Consider the following 19,843-nt stretch of genomic DNA (forward strand, 5'->3'; position numbering starts at 1 on the left):
AGGAATGTTAAAAGGTGATTTAGAAACAGTGTCACCATTAGTGTGTCACTCCGCGCCGGCCGTCCATCTCATTCTTGTGAAGGTGATATCTCTTTAAATTTGGCACAAACGTCCACCTGGACTCACGGATAAACTGATTAAAAAGGTCAGTGTGACCTCACAAAACGTGTTTTTGGCCATAACTCAAGAATTCATATGCTAATTATGACAATTCCACAGAAATGTCTAATAGGATAAAATGATGTAGAGATGACATTTTGGGCAGACATGGATGTAAACTGCAACTTGATGGGTTGACGGAGGCATGCAACCGTGAGGCGGTAGTTTAAATGTAGAATGTCTGATTTATCCACACACCATCAGCATTACAACACACACACACACACACACACACACCTCTTGCAGCCATATTGCCACTTCCCCACTTTAAATGGTCGCATGTTGTTTATCATTCACTTATTCCCCGTGAAGTTCCCTATAACTTCATTTATTTTTCAGTTTTCAGATTTTGGTTGGGTTGTTTTTTAGTAACTTTGACCTCCGGCTTGCATTGATTCTTTTGTAACTGTCATTCAAAGGCAAACCTAAACCACACGGCACCCTATCTGCTGTAACCACACTGATCTGTAATCCACAGTCTGATCTTCCTGCAGCGGTGGAGAGGGAAAAGGATTAGAGAAAGGGGGAAAACAAATTGTGACAACCTTGTGAGCTTGGTGGTAGTGGTGGAAAAACACGACTCAGGGCACTTTCACAAGTCATAGTCCCTTTGGGTAGTCCGTTTTCTATTTAGTCTGGTTCGGTTTCACATTGCACAAATTAAAGCGGACCAAAGGAAGGGCGTGTACGAAGGAGCAAATTTATCTTTTTCGTCTCGAGAGCTGCCACCTCCATGCAGGGAATCACAGAGTTTGATATATTGCTGTCTAAGTGTTTTCGCTTTGACTCGGCACTGATCTACTGTGCGCACAAATCCCTTCTCCTCCAGTTTATCTCAAACTACTTTATAAACGTCACTATCATTGTGGACTTCATTTAACATATTCTGTATGTTCTCGAGAAGATACCCTGGGTATGTTGAACTCAGTGGGTCAGTCCTCTCCCACTCATGTTTACCTGTCGTTTACCTGTGTCCATCTCAACAAGCGCCGGCACAGCCTGCTTTTTTGTTCATTTGGTTGTTTTGGTCCGCACCAGAGTACGATTACTGTGTTCACAACCGCCCAAACAAACCACACCAGAGGTTGGGCCGCACCAGAGTTTGATTAAAAGGGACTAAATGTTGCCTTGTGAAAGCGCCCTAAATACTTATTTTCATTAAACTCCTTCGTTCTTGGAGAGGCTGTAGCTGCCATCTCACCACACCACTCTTCTTAATATGAAGAGACAGACGGAGGGAGAGAGGAAGGGCGAGGGTTTGTGTGACCATGATGTCATGATTCAGATGATCGGTAGTGAAACAGCAGTCTGAATAACCACGTTCTCTCCGTCATGCTTTCTACAATAAGGTCTTTCTCTTTGAAACTGCCGTCAGCAGTTCATGCAACGAAGCCTAAAGAAGGCCATGAAATCGATGTTGGACTTCCAGTAAGAGTCACCCAAAATCAAAAGTGTTATTCAGATACTCCTGTATTAATAGTTCACTGTGTGTGTGTGTGTTCATAATTCACTAGTATTTGAAATAAATGAGTCTCAGCAAAGTGAAAATCCTCCTTCATGTTGAGATTATAACACTTAAAGGTTTTAAAGGTGTCTAAATCCCGCAGTGATAAGTGGATAGTCTTTCTACTCCGTCCTGACTAATGCTTTAACTAAGACAAAACCATTAGGAGTATATTTAATCTTCTCTCATTTTGTTTTTCATTTATTTATTTACATTTTCACTCTTAAATCATGGATTCATTTACATGTGGTGACGGATCGTGCACAAAACTAACCTCATAAATGTCAGGTTAAGTGTATAAAGCGTTCGCTACTGGAATACAAACCCCACCAGAATCTGTTATGTTGAACCTCTTAACTTAATTTCCTATCATCTTTCTCCCTTATGTAATATCAGATTTACTGTAAGAATAACAACCTCTGTGCTGTTTGACCACTGACGTATGACTTCACTCCAGCAGCCTGCACACACACACACACATTCATGCACATGCAGGCCTCATCTGTCTGGGATTTTAAGGTCACAGTGTGGTTCTCTTAATTCTCCAATCAATGCACAGTCATCCAGCAAACTCCTACACCATTAAGTAAGGGTTGTGCGCGTGCATGTGTGTGTGTATGCGTGAACTTTTGTGAACTGGATTCCTCAGCCATGTGACTGCCAGTGTTCATCACTGTTTTTCCACATGTCTGTGATCAGCTGATTGCCCCCAGTGACAAGTCTGTAAGTCTGAAATGGTTTTATAGTGAACTGTGCTCTGTGTGTGTGTGTGTGAATTTTTAATTACAGTATGACCACACAATAGTCCACAACTGCATTCCTCAGTGGTTATCCACCTCCATTTGTTCAACAGTCTGTTCCCACAACTTTACTGACCATTACGACCTATGAGCTCATGACTGTGAAAACATAGAGATCTGTGTTTTCTCTGAGGTCACACTGTTTTACGATTAGTAGAAAGGAAGTAGAAGTAAACTCTCCTGTCAGCCCTCTTTTAAAAAGGGTTTTAGTTGAACTAACTGAGGTGGTCCTAACTTGTCAGTATCAATAGTATCTCCAAATAATAATAATAGTATTCTTGGCTGTAGTCAAGACCAACTTAATCGATTAAAGCTGAACTAGGCGAGATTGGAGCAAATATGATTAAAAAAAGTTATTTTTATAAAACGGTCGCTATATCATGACAGTAGCACATGCCTCTGTGTCCTTTGGTGTCCTCCGGTGTCCTCCAGTGCTCCCAACGGCATCTGCAAGATTTCACATACTGGAGTAAAACAAGCAGTAAGAGCTGATCTGAGGTCCGCTGTTGAATCAATATTCTGTTACTGTAATGCCTATTTCTCGCCTCAAATGTTTTCAGAATCATCTTGTAGAGCACGGTTTAGCTGTAAAATTAGAAAGTTTGTGACGCCGCAGCCATTGTGAAATCTGATGAAGGAACGCCAAGTTCCGATCACATGACCGGAGCACAGCCAATAGGAACGCTCTCTCAATGAAATGAGCTGTGATTGGTCAAAGTCTCCCGTCACGTGCTAGATTTTTTAAAGCCTGAAAACAGAGCCATGAGGAGGTGCAGAAGTCTAGTTATCTCTCAGAGCACTTGAATTACAATATGCTTAAAGGTTATTATGGGATTTTTGCTTAATGATGCCAAAAAATATACTGCCTACTGCCACTTTAAGTCAAATCCAAGACCAGGTCCAGTCGAGCCAGAGTCAAGACCAAGTCCCGAGCAAATTGTGCCCTGTTCAAGACCATAATAGCCAATAGTGTCTTTCCAATGCTAATATAGTGATTAAGGAGTTAGGATGGGCAGAAATAATTTATATAAACAATATTGATCTATTTTCTAACATCAAACTAATCAATGCATAGAGTTCAGGTTTGAGGACCATTACAGTCTAATATAAGATTCATTAATAAACCTTGAATATGATCCGATATTTGCTACTGATGTTTCCACCACGGGACCACCCCCAACATGTCCACAAGCAGGGACATTTTCATTTTCATTAAATAGTCATTTTCTATTTAATTATTGAGATTATTCTTTATGTAAATAGCATGGAGGTTGGTGTGCACCAGCACCTCCTACAACAAGCCAACAACCATCAATTGATAAAGTTTGAACTCTTAAAACTACAGTGTTTTCCCATTTCTTCCTGGGATAAAGGCTATATGTGTAGTACACAAGTAGGATATTTGTGGTGGGAAAGACGATTGTTTTTTTATCTATTTATTATCATATGCATTAGTCTATTATTCCTTGTGATGCAGACTATATTACGTACAACAACAGTGAGGAGAGAGAGAGAGTGGATAAATGTGTAGACAAAAGCTTTCTTTGATCATGAATGTTAGTGTTCAATTCTCAGGTTTTTCAGTGAAGTAACTCCACTGCAGACTGAAGTCTCTACTAACAGTGACAAACAGAGGCTGACTCATACATCAACGGGTCCAGTGTGGGTTGAATGAGCATCAGCAGGTCCGTGTTATATACAGTACGTCTGGTGTATGAAACGTCTGTATCGTCACTGCGCTGCATTTTTATAATATATGATAATCTGGTCACATCTCTCATCTAGGCTCCGTCTCACTCCCTCTTCCTCTCCTTGCACACGTCACACTCATTGAACTACTACTTTTTCTTTTTTGCCGGGGGCGGCCCAAATTGCGTTTGGGGATATTTTTAGCAGCGGCACTAATCATTTAGCAGCGGCGCTGCGCTGCTGTTGAATGCATACAGGGGAAACACTTTGTCGGTAGAGTCAGGCAACTTTCTGTACAACTGATCCCAAATCAGCAGCCGGGAGCAACTTGACCAGTTCTCAATAGCCGAAAAAATGTCAAATAAGTTAAAAAATGTGTTGGTTTCGAAAGATATGATAACGCTTTCATATCATACTGCACCAAAACTTAAAGAAGACATCAAAGTCTTCAGTCTGCAACCCTGGCTCTTGGCCTAATTTGTATTCGTCAAATGCTATGACACGTCTTTATCTAACTTTTCTTTCTTCCCCTGTCTCCCAGTGTGCCCGGGTGTGGATCCCCGATGCAGAGGAGGTGTGGAAGTCTGCTGAGCTGACCAAGGACTACAAAAATGGCGACGTCTCCCTGCAGCTCACGTTGGAGGATGGAGCGGTGAGGATGAATGGAGGGGTAGCGTGGGGAGGAATCAGTCTCTCCCTCTTCACGTTTTTTCTCCTCTCAGCTCTTTTTGTTGCATCCTCTCTGTCTCTCTCTCTCTGTCTCTCTCTCTTCCTCACAGACACTTCAAAGTGCTCGGTCTCATTAGTGGTTATTGGTTTTAGCATTAGCAATTTCCACAAATGAGACCTGCTTGCAAATGATGCTCCAAGGAGCATTTTAAATGTATAGCAGTACATTTAATAATACAAACAGCTTCCAGCACACTCCTGTTAATGAAAGCCCGTTACTGGCAAGACCATTTGCCATATTGCTCTTTATGATTTAATCATATAATCATATATATATATATATATATATATAGATGATAGCACCATCAACTTGGTTACTGTATGTTTCTGGTGCAGACTGTTTAATGTCTCCACAGCTTGTCAAACATTTTTCAGTGACACTGGGTGGAACGTTAGGACATGAGCCAAAGAAAAAGTGACAGATTTCTGGTGCCAATCCAGGCCAAATGGAGATCAGGGAATTTAAAGTAGTCAAGGATATTTGTGTAGCTTAATATCACATAACATTTCTCAGTAGGCCCACAGCAGCAACAGTTTAAAAACATAGCTGAAGCTAAGTGCAAAAAATAATGTCTTTGAAGGCATTCACGTTTTACTGCCACCATTTGCTGCTGATCCATGTGCAGATTAAACTTCTAAATAATTTAAATTAATAAAATAACAGCGTCTAAAAAACGCATGGAAAACGCCAGACATGCCGCTTACATCCTTTTATCCAAGGTGCTTCGGAGGTTGTGCTACTGTCGCGTTACGATGAAGTTGCGGTAATTTAGCGGTAAAAGCCTCACTGACTAAACTAAACAAAGTCAAAACAAAGATAAATTCATTTCAAGCACCGTAAAATCCCTCACAGTAGCTTTACTGCTCATTTTCTCTGTGTCAATTTGGCTGACCTTTCAACTGGATGTTGTGACGTCCTCAGATGGAAAGGGTAAAAAGCTAGTAAAATAGTCTGTGGTACAGAAAGCTCTGTAGCTCTGCACTAAAATGATTAACTTCTCCTCCATATATTTACCGTAGACTGATATTTGCGGAAGAAAGAAGAGATATCTGCCAGCAGTGATTGATTGTTCCTCGTTACATGACATGCGATGCGTTTTGCTGCGTTCCAAACTGTTTTTATCTTGGTGTGCAGCCATTGCGCCCTGAAAAAATAGGCGCTCGAGAACGCTTGCGCGCCGTAGCAGCTTACCTCTCACGTTCGAGCGTGCCTTCTGCACTTCTACATTGACAACAATGGATTTGAGGGTGCAATAAACGCTCTCTCTGAGTGCTCTCTGTGTTTAGGTAGATAGCTGCTGTTGAAGATGATGAAAATAACACTCTCAACGAGTCAAGCAATCTGATTATCTAATTCATTCCTGATGTTGTTGGCTAAAAGACTTCCTGTTACAGAATCAACCATACTTATAAAACAAGAATCGGAAAAGAAAGAGATCCATTTAATATGGATATATAAAGATGTAAAATGGTTCCACGCAGAAAGAGGGGGAACCAAACTGAAAACAAGATTAATACAATACAGCTTTGGACGACCGGCGGTTTTGCTCCAGAGCTGTGCCAAATCAGTAGACGGTCTCATGACATTTTTGAGAACATGTGCATGAAATACTGTATGAATACTGTTAGTGGGAGTGGACATAGACCTGTGTTTGTCTTTTTTAGGGGGGTACAGGGGGTCTTTAGGGAGAGATAGCAGGTCAACAGTCACATAGAAGTGGTGTACATCATCTGAAAGTTGGGAACCTGAAGATTAATTTGAGATGCAGCTCAGCACCGTGTGTCAAGTTGTTCTAGTCATAAATCAGAAATAAAAAATAACTAATTAAAATAAATGTTGAAAGTGTATAAGGGGTATCATAAGGAACATTATGATCAAAGTATATGATGACCTTTCCCATGCTCAATTATGTCTCAATGTTTGGGTTGATATCATTAGTTACACAGATTTGGTGCTAAATTTAACAATTTTTTACCATTCGAGAATGAATAAAAATGATCAATAATCCCTCCAAAATACCACATTAAGACACCAAAACCTTGAGGAACACCATAGCAAAAGCCATGCTGTGATTTAGTATCAAAAACTGTTGACATTTGGAGATTTCTGCAAGAATTGCATTTTTTGGTGATTGGATGGCGAGCGCTTCTGTTCTGGAAACTGCTCAGAAACCCCCTTATTGTTAATCTAGCAAAGAAAGCCATCCATCCTCTGGATGCTCTAGGTCTTTAGTTTGTGGTTGTAAAAGTTCATGAGGCTGTGATTATCCTAGAGGTCACCACAGGTCATTTTATACAGTGAGGTTAAATTTAAAAAAATGGTCTCACTACAATGAAATGGCTACTACGGGGACTAACATCATCACACATGAATACAGTTGGGCTCGTTGGATCCACAAGAGTCTCAGCTTTAAAGTGATACCCAATTTATGCAATTCAAGACTGTTTATGGACCCCAGTATGCAGAGATATTCAAATACATTATTTTAGAATAGAACAATTTATAGTGCATGTAAAAATGTAATTAATTGCTTACATTTATTCACCATGCTGGTAATTTTAGTATTTAATCTTTTCATTAACTGTCATTCAGCGTTTGGATAATATCTCTCTACCCTTTTGTCTTTCTGCCACTTTCCCATCTTCTTAAGAAACTCTTAAGCATTTTAAAACTCCAAACAGTTTTTCACCTTAGGGGCTCTCTTAAGGGCTGAGATTTTCTGTGAATAACTTTTATCTTTACCAGGATCTAGTCTTAACTGTAAGGGGATAATTCGTAGAAAACGTCATAATTCTTTTCTTAGAATTTGGTCACAAAGATCAACTCTTTGTACTAGGAAGCTTTATGAATACGGCCCCTGGACACCTCAAACACGTTTTAATCTCAGCCCTTGGACTGAAGTTTTTACATTTTGAAATATGATCTGTGGAAAACGCGAGTAGGATGAGGATGGATAAGGGTATTTTCTTAATATATACAATGAATAATAGCATCTTAACATAGGTCACAGTCAGATTTGCACTGATCCACCATCTTTTGTTTTAAATGTATGAATTCCCAGTGTTGTACTGGGCTTTGTTCGACACGGCACTCTGTTATAACTGTCCTGTTTTGCTGGTCGTCTTCAGAACATTGAGCATAAACTGGACCCCAAGACAAAGAACCTGCCTTACCTGCGAAACCCCGACATCCTGGTGGGCGAGAATGACCTCACAGCACTCAGCTACCTCCACGAGCCGGCCGTGCTGCACAACCTTAAGGTCCGCTTCATCGACTCAAAGCTCATCTACACTTACTGCGGTAGGTGAATCAATTCATGCTTTCAAACATTGAAGGAATGGTAATGTAAAGAAAAACAAATAGTGATGTAGCACTGAGTCAAGAGCTGACCATGTGGTGTACATGTCTGCTACAACTGTGTGATCAAACAACATGAAAACATTTTACAATCAATCTGTAGAATTAAAATGTTCCACTACAGTAAACAGATGAGATTGTCATTGATTTCCATTGTGTTTATAGCTCAGTCACTGAAAACAATAGAAACCCCATTCATCTTTTTGCACTTATTATGGCATGCTAATCAACTGAATCATGTTTCTAAGAAGACGCTTTTACAGTTTATAGGTTTAGCACTGCCTTGATGTCTGTGACCTTCAAATAACCTCTATTGTATTGATATATAAATATATTTATTACACAGCGTTGTTAAATACTCAATTCTGATTGGTCAATCACGGCGTTCTACGGTCTGTCCTCTGGAGGACCGTTTTTGTGTCAAATTATTGATTTCTTAAGTAAGTAGCCATGTAATAAGCGGGATAATGTACAGCTAGGGGGTCATTGTTGTGAAAGAAACCCCTTCAGGGCTATGTGTCAGGGGGCAACATCACCCTGTCGGGTTTCTTTCACAACAATGATCGACTCGCTGTACATTATCCCTTACACATTCTTGAAACACTCAAATCACCACTTGCGCTATATTTACCGCCGCAAAGGCCGAAGGCCTCGGGAGGAGGTTATGTTTTCATCGGCGTTGGTTTGTTTGTTGGTCTGTGAACAGGATTACTCCAAAAGTTCGCGATGGATTTGAATGAAATTTTTTGGAGGGGTTGAGTGCAGCACAATGAACAATCCATTTGATTTTGATGGCGAACCAGATCATGATCCGGATTCATCCGCCGATACGTTACACGGAAACACACCGTGTAAATAATAAGCCGACCACCTTACGGTACCGCCAGCTGTGAGCTGTGATCTGTTTTTAAAGTCACGCACCTTTGCGGAGGTTTGCGCTCTCCTAGTGCCATTGTAGTTTAAAGATTTGTTTTTGCTACTAATATATAATTAGGAAAATGTAACACATTGGGCTTCATGCAGCAACATCCTCTTAAATGTCTCTTATATTTTCTCTTAATTTTCTGTTAAGAGAAAAAAAATAAGAGAAGTCCAGATGCACCGAACAGTCTTAACCACCCAAATCTGCTCTTACCCAGATGTGCTGAATCACGAATCTCATTTGATCATAAGTTAAAGACTTGTGGCCGATTGTTTATTATTATCAATGGTAACACATAACAGATAACACTATATAAGGGCATGTGTTGTGCTGTGTGCAAATAACCAGGCACGTGCCCAAGAAATAGAAAGATAGATTGATTGATTTTATTGATCCCAAATTGGTAAATTCAAGGACCGTAGTAGTGAAATTGAGGTACTGTTAAATAAACTTAAACCAATCAAACATACGATTTTCCAGAGCGTGAGTACTGGTGTTACTAGTTTTTATAGTCAATAGACCACGAGTATTTCTTTATCCCACAAATTTGATAATCCAATCATTATAATTACTCTAAAACATATAATAATCTAAATTAGATTTAATGATATTCATGCCTTATTTTAGCTTCTCTAAATTTAAAACTTATGTTTCCTTGCGTTGGACAAACACTCTGTGGACTGTGAAAACAAGATGTTTTTTTCTTATCTTAAGAGTGCTCTCGACCAGCTGTAAAAGTTCTCTTACCTAAGAGAAGAGCAAAAATCAAAAACAAACATTAGTGAATACCAGAGATCAATGGGTACTAACAAAATAAGAACAAATCCTGGATTTGAACAAAAATAAGAGAAAATATCGCTTCCAGAACGGTGTGGGCTTCAACACCTTCAATTTGAATCATAAACAATATACAGTATGTACTGTTTGGAAAGACGCCTCTCAATGTGTCACCTGTTTACTGCGGTCCAGTTCAGCTGCAGGTGAGCTCACACTTCTCCTCTGTGTTCTGTGTCGTAGGAATCGTTCTGGTGGCCATCAACCCGTATGAGTCGCTGCCAATCTACGGGTCAGACATCATCAATGCCTACAGCGGTCAGAACATGGGAGACATGGACCCGCATATCTTCGCTGTGGCAGAGGAGGCTTACAAACAGATGGCCAGGTTTGTGTGTGTGTTACCTGAGTAGTCTCCGTGTTGCTCGGCCCTCCCTCTCTCTTCTGGGTTTGTAGGTCAAAGCTGAGCCTGAAATAGGCTCATGGTGGTCTCACAGTCTCTCTCTCGCTCTCTCTCTCTCTTCCTTGCCCTTTTAATATTGCTTTTCTCTGCAGGAGCCAACCTGGAGACCTCCCTCTGGGAGTTTATGTCATCAACACACTAACATTCACATGTATACTAACAGCACCAAGTTTAATCAGTACTCAGAGCTCCCTCCCTCCTTCCTTCACTAATGCAGGGCAGTTTTAGATGAGGATGACAGTAGTCAGCACTAGCCCTCTCAGTGTGTCCAGCATTACGTAGCACAGTTGGCATACAGTTGTGCTACTCCACGTGTGAGGACCTTACATGCAGTGTAGGGCTGCACAATTAATTATAATCCTAGTCTTAAGTGTTAGTGACCTGTCGAATCTCAGTGGGCAGATTGTTCCAAATCTGGGGTCTTTAACTGCAAAGGTGCCGTCACCTTTTGTTACCAGCTGAAACCTGGGAACACCCAGCAGAGCCCCATCCACCGATCTAAGGAGACGCACAGGCACATAACGAGTCAGTAAATCAATGATATGTTTTAGACCGAGGACGTTCAGTGCTTTTAAAGTTATCCGTAACATTTTACAATCTGTATGAAATCCACCAGTGTGAATGGCCTAGCACAGGGGGTAATAATGAAGCTCATATTTTTTACATTATAAAACTAAATATTTGAAAATAAGACACAAAGTATGCAATTAAAAGACTCCCACTGGCTGCAACTGGTTCCAACCAGTGGGAGTCAGGGCATGGCATTCGGTCTGGTAAACACTTGGCTCAAGTGAAACACTAGTTAAGTTTATTTGTATAGCCCAGTTTGACATACAGTGTCTCAATAGGCTTCACATGCTCACAACAGTATGCCAAGGTCTCTAGAAAGACGAGGAAACCTTCCCAAAAACTGTAAGATATAACACCAAAAAAATGAAAGAAGGCCCGAGAGAGGCAATTCAAGCAAAAATCGTAGCCAGAGGTGGAAAAATGCCAAATGCAAAAGAGAAAAGGATCAGAACAGACCAGCCTACCTACCTGCAGCTGGGAGTTTATTTCAAAGAAAGGCGGCTCAGTAGGATGAGGCAGGGCCTCAGGATTTTAGCTCCATTCTTTCTAGAATGAGAAGGTCAGCCTGCTGAGATATTAAAGCATGAACAGGAAAACAGGGGATTAATAATAAGGTGTGTTAACACCTGCTCCGGCTGCAGGCACTGAACATGTTTGTTGTTGATAGAATCTGACACTTTCTATCTGCCAGAGTCCTAACTCTGGCACACTCTAATTATTAAACTTCCAAGCATCAGTTCACATCACAGTTATCATCACACTTAACCTTTAGCTCTGTTTTCAACACCCTGATGCCAGTCGGAGCCAATACTTCGCTTCTCCTGACTGGCGCCTATTTTCCACTGGGCCTCAAGACTAACACGTGATATATACAGTTACAGTTTTTCCTTATATTTATGTTTTTGTTCAATCCGTCAGGGACGAGAGGAACCAGTCGATCATTGTGAGCGGGGAGTCCGGGGCAGGAAAGACAGTATCAGCCAAATACGCCATGAGATACTTCGCCACGGTCAGCGGCACCACCAGCGAGGCCAACGTGGAGCAGAAAGTCTTGGCTTCCAACCCCATCATGGAGGTGAGGACGGGAGGCTGTCTGTTGACAAACACCTTAAAGTTGTATCTTAAAAGAGAAGCTATTTCCTCCTGACACTCAAAGAAACTCAGAACGTTTATTAAAATAGAAAATAATGAACATATTTTAAACCTTTTGTGAGCTAAAATAACTCAGAATCACCATCTAGATTTATTCATAGGTTTTTCTACTCATTGAAATCACTTGATGCAACCTGTGTACTTTAAATTACAGGTCAAAACACTTGAAATGAAATGTGTTGTGGGTGTGGAGGACTGGTAAAAGCTCCTTTCTGTAGCTGTGAATTTGTCTTCAAAGTGAAAGTCTTGCGTCATTTTTCCTGGCAGTTTGCGTGTTTATAGACGCTCGTTTCCTCGGCCCAATTACTCAACAGTTCATCACAAGCTCAGTTCATTAATGGATGATAAGGGCTGAATGTCCTTCTCCTCTCATCTTATCTCCACTGGCATTTACTTACTCCCTTCCCTTCAGTTTCTCCACTAAACTCTGTGTCTCTCTCTGGCCTCGAGCTGCTCTCCGCTGCGATACAGCAGGTCTTATTCTTAACTGTGTGTGTGTTTTGTAATTCTTCCTGTAGAGTCATGAGGACAGGAGGGGTCGGAGAGCTCCCCTGTGCCCATATGCCACCCTCCCCCCTCCTCCCCTCCTCACCTTCTCCCCTCCTCTCCTCCTCCCCTCCTCCCGTCCTCTACCTCCTGACATCCCCCACCCTCTCCGTCCTTTCCAACCGCTCCGCTAACATCACTCTCTCGTCCTCCCAACCTCCACTTTCACCTCCAGCCAATCAGAGACAAGCTGACAGAATGAATAGAAAGCTTTCTCTCGTCGCAGTGATGTCACTTTAGCCTCTGAGCCTGGATGCAGACTAGATGGTTGCATCAGCCTTTTCGATATTACAAAACCTGTGTGTGTGTGCGTGAGAGAGGGAGAGTGTTTGTGTGTGGTGTTTATGTGTGTTTGGCTGATGCAGGCAGAGACTGAAATACCTGCTGAAAGACTCCTTGTCTGCAGTGAAAGACTGTGTGTTCGGCCTTAACTCAGCAAGAACCCTCTGCTCACACACACGACTTAACTCGGCTCAAGCCGGCCGGTTGTATAGCTGGGATGTGTGTGTTTGTATGTAGCCCCACCCGTCTACCCACAATTCCTAGTAGGGTCATTGATCAATCCTGCTTATTGGACTAAGGCTGCTGACTTCAGTAGATTTATTTTCAGATGTGTAGTAGCTCAGCAGGAAATGCCCGTCAACATATCCACCTCTTGTCTGTAGAAGGACAGAAGTTCATTAAACTACTGATTTTTTTTTAATGTCTGGACTAACCACAAATAATCTTAATCTTATTTCAGGTTGTAAACTACAGTTTGAGTCTCTGGCGTACTAGTTTTAGGATCTGGGGCTAGGATCAGAGCTCCTAACTTATACTCAAAATTGCTAGCAAGGAGTCCTAGCTTAGGAGTGATTTAGGAAGCTTCTCCGAGCAGGAAGGGACAGAAATGTTTACCTTAGTGAGGAGGCGTGGTTGACCCCCTTTGCTATTATGATGCATTCTTTTAAAAAGGTGTGATTGGTTGATGTACTCTGATGCAAACTGTGCTCTTAGTGATAATGGGCATAGATTGAACAGTGAAATCAATAGGCCTAATAATAATAATAATAACAATAATAATAAACAGTGCTTCACAGACATATAAAGTTACAAATTAGAAAGTTCAATGCAGCAAAGAAATAGAAACAGAGATAAAAGACGATGAATAAAAATCTTAAGAATAAATCAATGAATAAAAGCATAAAACAAAAAGAGAAACTCTAATTAAACGCTGTTTTATAGAAAATAGTTTTTAAACAAGGACACTAATAGAAATGTGTGCATAGAATTGAGTCTATTAAGACATGGTGTGATTATGAATACTATTTTATGTAATGAGTATCTCAGTTGAATATGTCATAATTTAAAAGTATCCTACAAAATGTTTTTAAAAACACAGACCTACTTGTGCAGTAGCCTATTCACGTGCTGATATTTGTTATATTAATTTACCTGTGTTTATTTACCATGCTGCTAATTTTTAGTACTTAATCTATTTGATATTAACGGAGAAAATTGCTCAGCTTTCATCAGTTTCTGTGATTGCTGGCCAGTCTATATAAGTAGCGGCGCTGGTTGGTATGTAAATCTATACACCAGCCAACAGTGTTGCATTTTTCCAGTTGCCAAATATCCTAGTGTTGTGATCACTTTCATTTAAAGCGTTATTGCGTTGGTCGGGAGATGTTGGCGCATCTGTAATGAGATCGACCACAAACGTGATCCCTGCATGATCTAATCTGTAGCGTTTCATTAACTCACTGTCATTCAGCGTTTGGAGAATATTTCTCCTATCTCTTTGTCTTTCTGCCAGTTTCTCATCTGCTTAAGAAACACTTAAACCTCTTAAAGGTCCTCATCCCTACTCCTAACAGTTTTTCCCCTTAGGGCTAAGATGATCTGTGAACTTTTATCTTTATGAGGATCTAGTCTTAACTGTAAAAGGAAATGCTTAGAAAACGCCATAATTCTAAGAAATTTCTTAGTATTTCATCACTATGAGCAACTCTTTGTACTAGGAAGCGTTATGAATACGGCCCCTGGTGTAAAGTACTTTTGAGAGTCAGGCTAGCTGTTTCCTCCTGTTTCCAGTCTTTGTGCTAAGGAGTCCTCCCGTCTTTATACTAATAACCACAGTAAAAGTTGCCTTTCACTCTGCTGTTGTGGTATCCTGGGACACTTGGAACTACTGTTTGTGCAGCCAAATAGCGTTTAAATAAAAATGTATGAACTGCTGCACCATCTGCTCTATCTAAGTTTAAACACCATCACCATAATATGTTATATCTGTTTTTGCATTTTGTTTTTCTTCAGGCCATTGGAAATGCAAAGACCACCCGAAATGACAACAGCAGTCGCTTTGGGAAATACATCGAGATCGGCTTCGACACCCGCTACCGTATCATCGGCGCCAACATGAGAACATACCTGCTGGAGAAATCACGAGTGGTGTTTCAGGTGAGCGCACAAACGCACACTCAAGTTTGCATGAACGCACACACGAGGTGCTTTGTTTATACTTGCGTGGATGTTTAATTGACTTTACAGTCTATTACCCCCCTGCCTCAGCCATCACAGATCCAGGCACTAAGTTAACCTTTGTACACTTCTACATTAGCTTTTAGATCACGCAGTAACCACTTTGGAGTCCGTCTTTTCAAATACACATTCTAAAATCACGGTGGCATCGTTGTGTCCTTCAGTCATCTTAACTGGGTTCCTGAAAGCTGAAGAGTCCTCGAGGATGTTCCTGTTCATGAATACATTCAGTTCTTTAGCACTTATTTTACACTCTGGCGTCTTGCAGGGTTACAGGCAAAAGAGAATTTCCTGAAGTATCATGTGTGATTTGTTATAATCTGCTTTAGCTTGTTTCCTTGACATTGGAGGTGTTGCTTTTGCTAAATGATTCCTCAAAGCCTGTCAGCGGTAATGTATTTACACCATTTACTACAGCCATAATATAACACATTCAGAGGTTTGTTGGCTGGCATCAAAATTATTGTATCGTCGCCAAAATCTGTGAGTTATAGCTTACTGCCTAGTTTAAACCATTACTGTGAAAAGCCCATCTGGAATCTCATTTATCTGTAAACAGATGACAGCTTTCAAACATTACAATAAAACTACCTTTAAATTATTTTAAAATTACATTTCTATTATGGTGTTATGTGTGTGTTCGGCACTCACCCCTTAAACTGAAACGTCACATTAAAAACGCAGACTGTCTCCCAAATTTGTAATCGTAAATAACACAACCCACGTACCTAAACACACAGCTACAAGCACACTGGGACCGTGACTCAGTAGTTAATTGGCTTCCAGTGGCTCACACATGACTCTGGTGTTGCTGCACACGCCATACGCACACATGCATGCACGCACAGACAGCAGATAGTATGCCTCGGGTCATATGGTGAAGTATCTAATTCTATTGGCTGGTCAACAAGCAGGCGACATGTGGAGAAAGACACTTGCGTAACCCCTGTTCTCTGAATAGTATGAGTGAGATGTCTCACTATGGGATAGTTCTCCTGAGTGTCTCACCACCCAGCTAACATGTCACCAGTTGTAGGGTGCACACAGTGGCCTAGTAGTTTAGACAGATACCATATAAATGCAGCATCCCCGGTTTGAGTCCAGCCAAGGACCTTTTTGTTGCATGTCATACCCCCGCTCTTCCCCCTGCTTTCCTTGTCTCTGACTCTACTATCACTTTCAAATAAAGGCAAAAATTACAAAAATAATATTTAAAAAAATTGGACGTTTGACCTCTCATTCAAAAGGCATCAGTTCTGACTGACTGTTAGGGAGTCCCAGGTTTTAAATGGATAGTTTAGGTGTTTTGAAGTGGGGTTGTATGAGGTAGTTATCCATAGTCAGTGTATTACCTACAGTAGATGATGGATGACGTGCACCCAGTTTGGAGAAACAGACAGGAGTTACCGTTCAGATCCAAAGTGATGTACTGCTGTGGACGGGGGCGGCAGCAAAACGGATTTTAGCCACTTAAAAGAAAGGCTCACCAAAAAAAATCATGATCAGTGTAAGTGTACGCTATATTTAGAATGTTTTTGCTGGTTTACCTTGCGGTGAGAGAGCTATACAGTCTATGTTTCCCATGGGGAACTGAAACCATTATCTGTGCTCTCGCCAAAGCAACCAAGACTCCCTCGGAAAAAGCTTCAGTTCTCTGTCGTAAAGGGCTCTCTGACAGCACAGTAAAGCGGTGAAAATATTCTAAATATAGCGCACACTTAAACTGATATTGATTTGTTTTAGGTGAGCCTTTCTTTTAGGTGGATAAAAATACATTTTGCTGCTGGTCCCGTCCACAGCACTGTATTGTTTTTCTCCGGTGTCTGTACTCCTGTCTGTTTCTCCAAGCTGGGGGTTGTGTCGACCGTCATCTACTGTAGGTAATACACTGACTATGGATAAGTATCTCATACAACCCCACTTCAAAACACCTGAACTATCCCTTTAAACCTCTCTGTGAACAACCATACAGACCCTTATTTTACCTTCAATCCAACAATAATGCTAACCCTGGTCAGAACTTTTAAAATGTCCTCAGTTTTCAATATTTAAGGTGCTTGAAGTCCTCACAAGTATGAAGACGTGCAGTCAACCAGACACACACACACACACACACACAATCAGTCTGTTCATCAGTAGCACTCAAACAACATTAACTGTCAGTCTGGCCCTGGTGTCCTTTAGAGCAGAAGAAGTATGCGGCAATAACTTCCTTCTCCACAAAGACAAGTAGCAGGAAACAAAGTAAACAATACATCTGTCACACCGGGTTACACCACGGCACTCCTTCCCCCTTTTTCTCCCCCTCTTTCTCTCTGGTGTCAAAGACTTTCTTACCCAAGTAATGATTTCATTTGTGTCCTTTTCTTGTCTAAATCCTTCTTTAGATATAGTTTTCTTTCTTTTTTTTTCATGATCTTATAACTTTATATGTTGTGGTTTGTGTTCAAGTTCTATCTAGATAAAGTTTACTTGCTTTTTCTCTTATAACTTTATTGTATATTCAGAGGGTGTGTTTGCTCACTGGTGGAGCCAGTAGGGCAGTGTCTAGATAAAGACACATATTTTAACTCTGCACACACATTTATACACACACACACACACACACACACACAAACACACACACGCTCTCTGTCTTAGACAGCAGCACTGTTGAGGAATGAGGATGTTGTCGGAAATACGTGAACACTTTCCTCCTCACATTTCTCACAAGACTGGCTCCAGTACCACCCATTTATAGGTGTGTGTGTTTGAGGGTAGTAGCACCAATGTAGGACACAGGTAACAGATTGTTTCCAGCTTTCTGACGTCCTTTTAACATTTGAGTAATTCATTTTCGCTAGAAGTCAATCGTTAGGCGTGTTATATATGCCCGTTTACTGTATCAGGTATAACCTCATCATAGGTATGAAAATTAGGGCTGCAAATTACAATTATTTTCATTGTCAATTATTCTGTTGATTATTTTCTTGATTAATCGATTAGTTGTTTGGTCTATAAAATGACAGAAAATGGTGAAAAATGGCGATCAGTGTTTCCCAAAGCCCAAGATGATGTCCTCAAATGTCTTGTTTTGTCCACAACTCAAAGATATTCAGTTTACTGCCATAGAGGAGAAAAGAAACCAGAAAATATTCACATTTAAGAAACTGGAATCAGAGAATTTTGTCCTCTTTTTCCTTAAAAAATTACTAAAACTGATTAATCAATTATCAAAATAGTTGGCGATTAATTTAATAGTTGACAACTAATCGATTAATCGTTGCAGCTTTAATGGAAATGCGTGCACAGATGGGCCACATCTTGTGTTTGATTTCCTGTATGTCTGGGAAAAAAATGTGAGTGTAGAAAATAACCGTATAATATTCTCATCCGACTCCATAATATCTCTTGATATGCCCTTGAGCAAGGCACTAAATCACCAGCTGCTCCAGAGCAGATGTTAAACTGTCAAACTGTATACTTGTAAAGAAGCACATATGACTAAACAAGACACACGTGATTTTTCCTGCATGAATGAATGTAGGTCGAATGTGTAGATGAATACCATTCATGTGATGTATTTGAATAAACTGAGCGTGCTATATGTGCACATGCAGCATTTACCCCACATCATATGATCTTCATGCTTTCTTCCAGGCGGACGAGGAGAGGAATTATCATATCTTCTATCAGCTCTGTGCATCGTCACATCTGCCTGAGTTCAAGAATCTGAGGCTGAGTAAGTGTCATACATGTGTGCATATATCCACAACTACACAGAGCTGCACAACTGACAGTTGATCTAAACTCTACATTCACGTCATAAGCAATTACAGAAACAGTAGCCTGAAGTCGGAAGGAACAACAACATTTTCCATGTTTTTCAGAGAGGCAAAATGGGCTGCAGCACCCAGACACAAACTAGCCGTGTTTCCATTCACATATTTGTATGCACATTTTGAAGTATCGCGTTTTGGAAAGCTGTATGGCAATGTCAACATTTTATAAAACTTCCTCATTTGCAAAAAAAAAAGAAAAGGTTTTTACACTTTCTTGATGTGTTTTTTGCTCTTCGCCAGAAAAAGAGTTGTAAATGCTGAATAAATTCTGATGTAGCAAACATTTAAATCACATTTAACCCACATGACTGATCAGCTGTTTCCGCTGTCGGCATCTTCTCCGATATTCTCATAATGTGTGAATGCTCGTCTTCGTCTCCAGAACAACATGAAACATGGCCAATACTAGCTGACATGAAGGAACAATTAAAACTTGCCCAATTGAAACTAATTCCCGAAGACCTCTCTCCATTTTTCTCTTGTACGTTTGGTGATGCTAGATGTACAAGCTGACTCGTTTTGTTTCGTGTTCCCGACCTCTTCTTCTTCTACTCGGATTACAGCCATGCGTAGCTTATAGCGGCAACTTCTGACGAAACTGAGCTGTAGCCGAGTCTATTCGCTCCAAACCAGTTGATTGAAACGCTCATAATTTGCATTTCTTTTTTTTTGTGACATTTGAAAAGTTTGCTTTAAATTTGCTAGACAATTGAATGGAAACACGGTTAGTTATTGTCCGAGCTACAGAGGAGCACTCGGCTAATACACTAGTGACAGCAATTCAGAATCAGCAATGAATACAGAGTGACTGATTGTAAGAGCGTTGTGTTTAGCTG

The 19,843-nt window shown here is 40.7% G+C and overlaps 1 protein-coding gene across 3 annotated transcripts in view; it reads left to right on the top strand.

Moving 5' to 3' along the window:
- The window catches only part of myo5aa (myosin VAa), a 70,577-nt gene that overhangs the window by 16,310 nt on the left and 34,424 nt on the right, over positions 1-19,843 (top strand). For all 3 annotated transcript variants that reach the window (XM_074610910.1, XM_074610891.1, XM_074610902.1), the window contains exons 2-7: positions 4,694-4,804; positions 8,011-8,182; positions 10,179-10,323; positions 11,887-12,043; positions 14,962-15,105; positions 18,826-18,907. In XM_074610910.1, the coding sequence (XP_074467011.1) occupies positions 4,694-4,804; positions 8,011-8,182; positions 10,179-10,323; positions 11,887-12,043; positions 14,962-15,105; positions 18,826-18,907 (811 nt within the window). The remainder of the gene's footprint in view (positions 1-4,693; positions 4,805-8,010; positions 8,183-10,178; positions 10,324-11,886; positions 12,044-14,961; positions 15,106-18,825; positions 18,908-19,843) is intronic.

This window comes from Sebastes fasciatus, chromosome 2 (genome assembly GCF_043250625.1).
Source record: "Sebastes fasciatus isolate fSebFas1 chromosome 2, fSebFas1.pri, whole genome shotgun sequence".
Classification (NCBI taxonomy): domain Eukaryota; kingdom Metazoa; phylum Chordata; class Actinopteri; order Perciformes; family Sebastidae; genus Sebastes; species Sebastes fasciatus.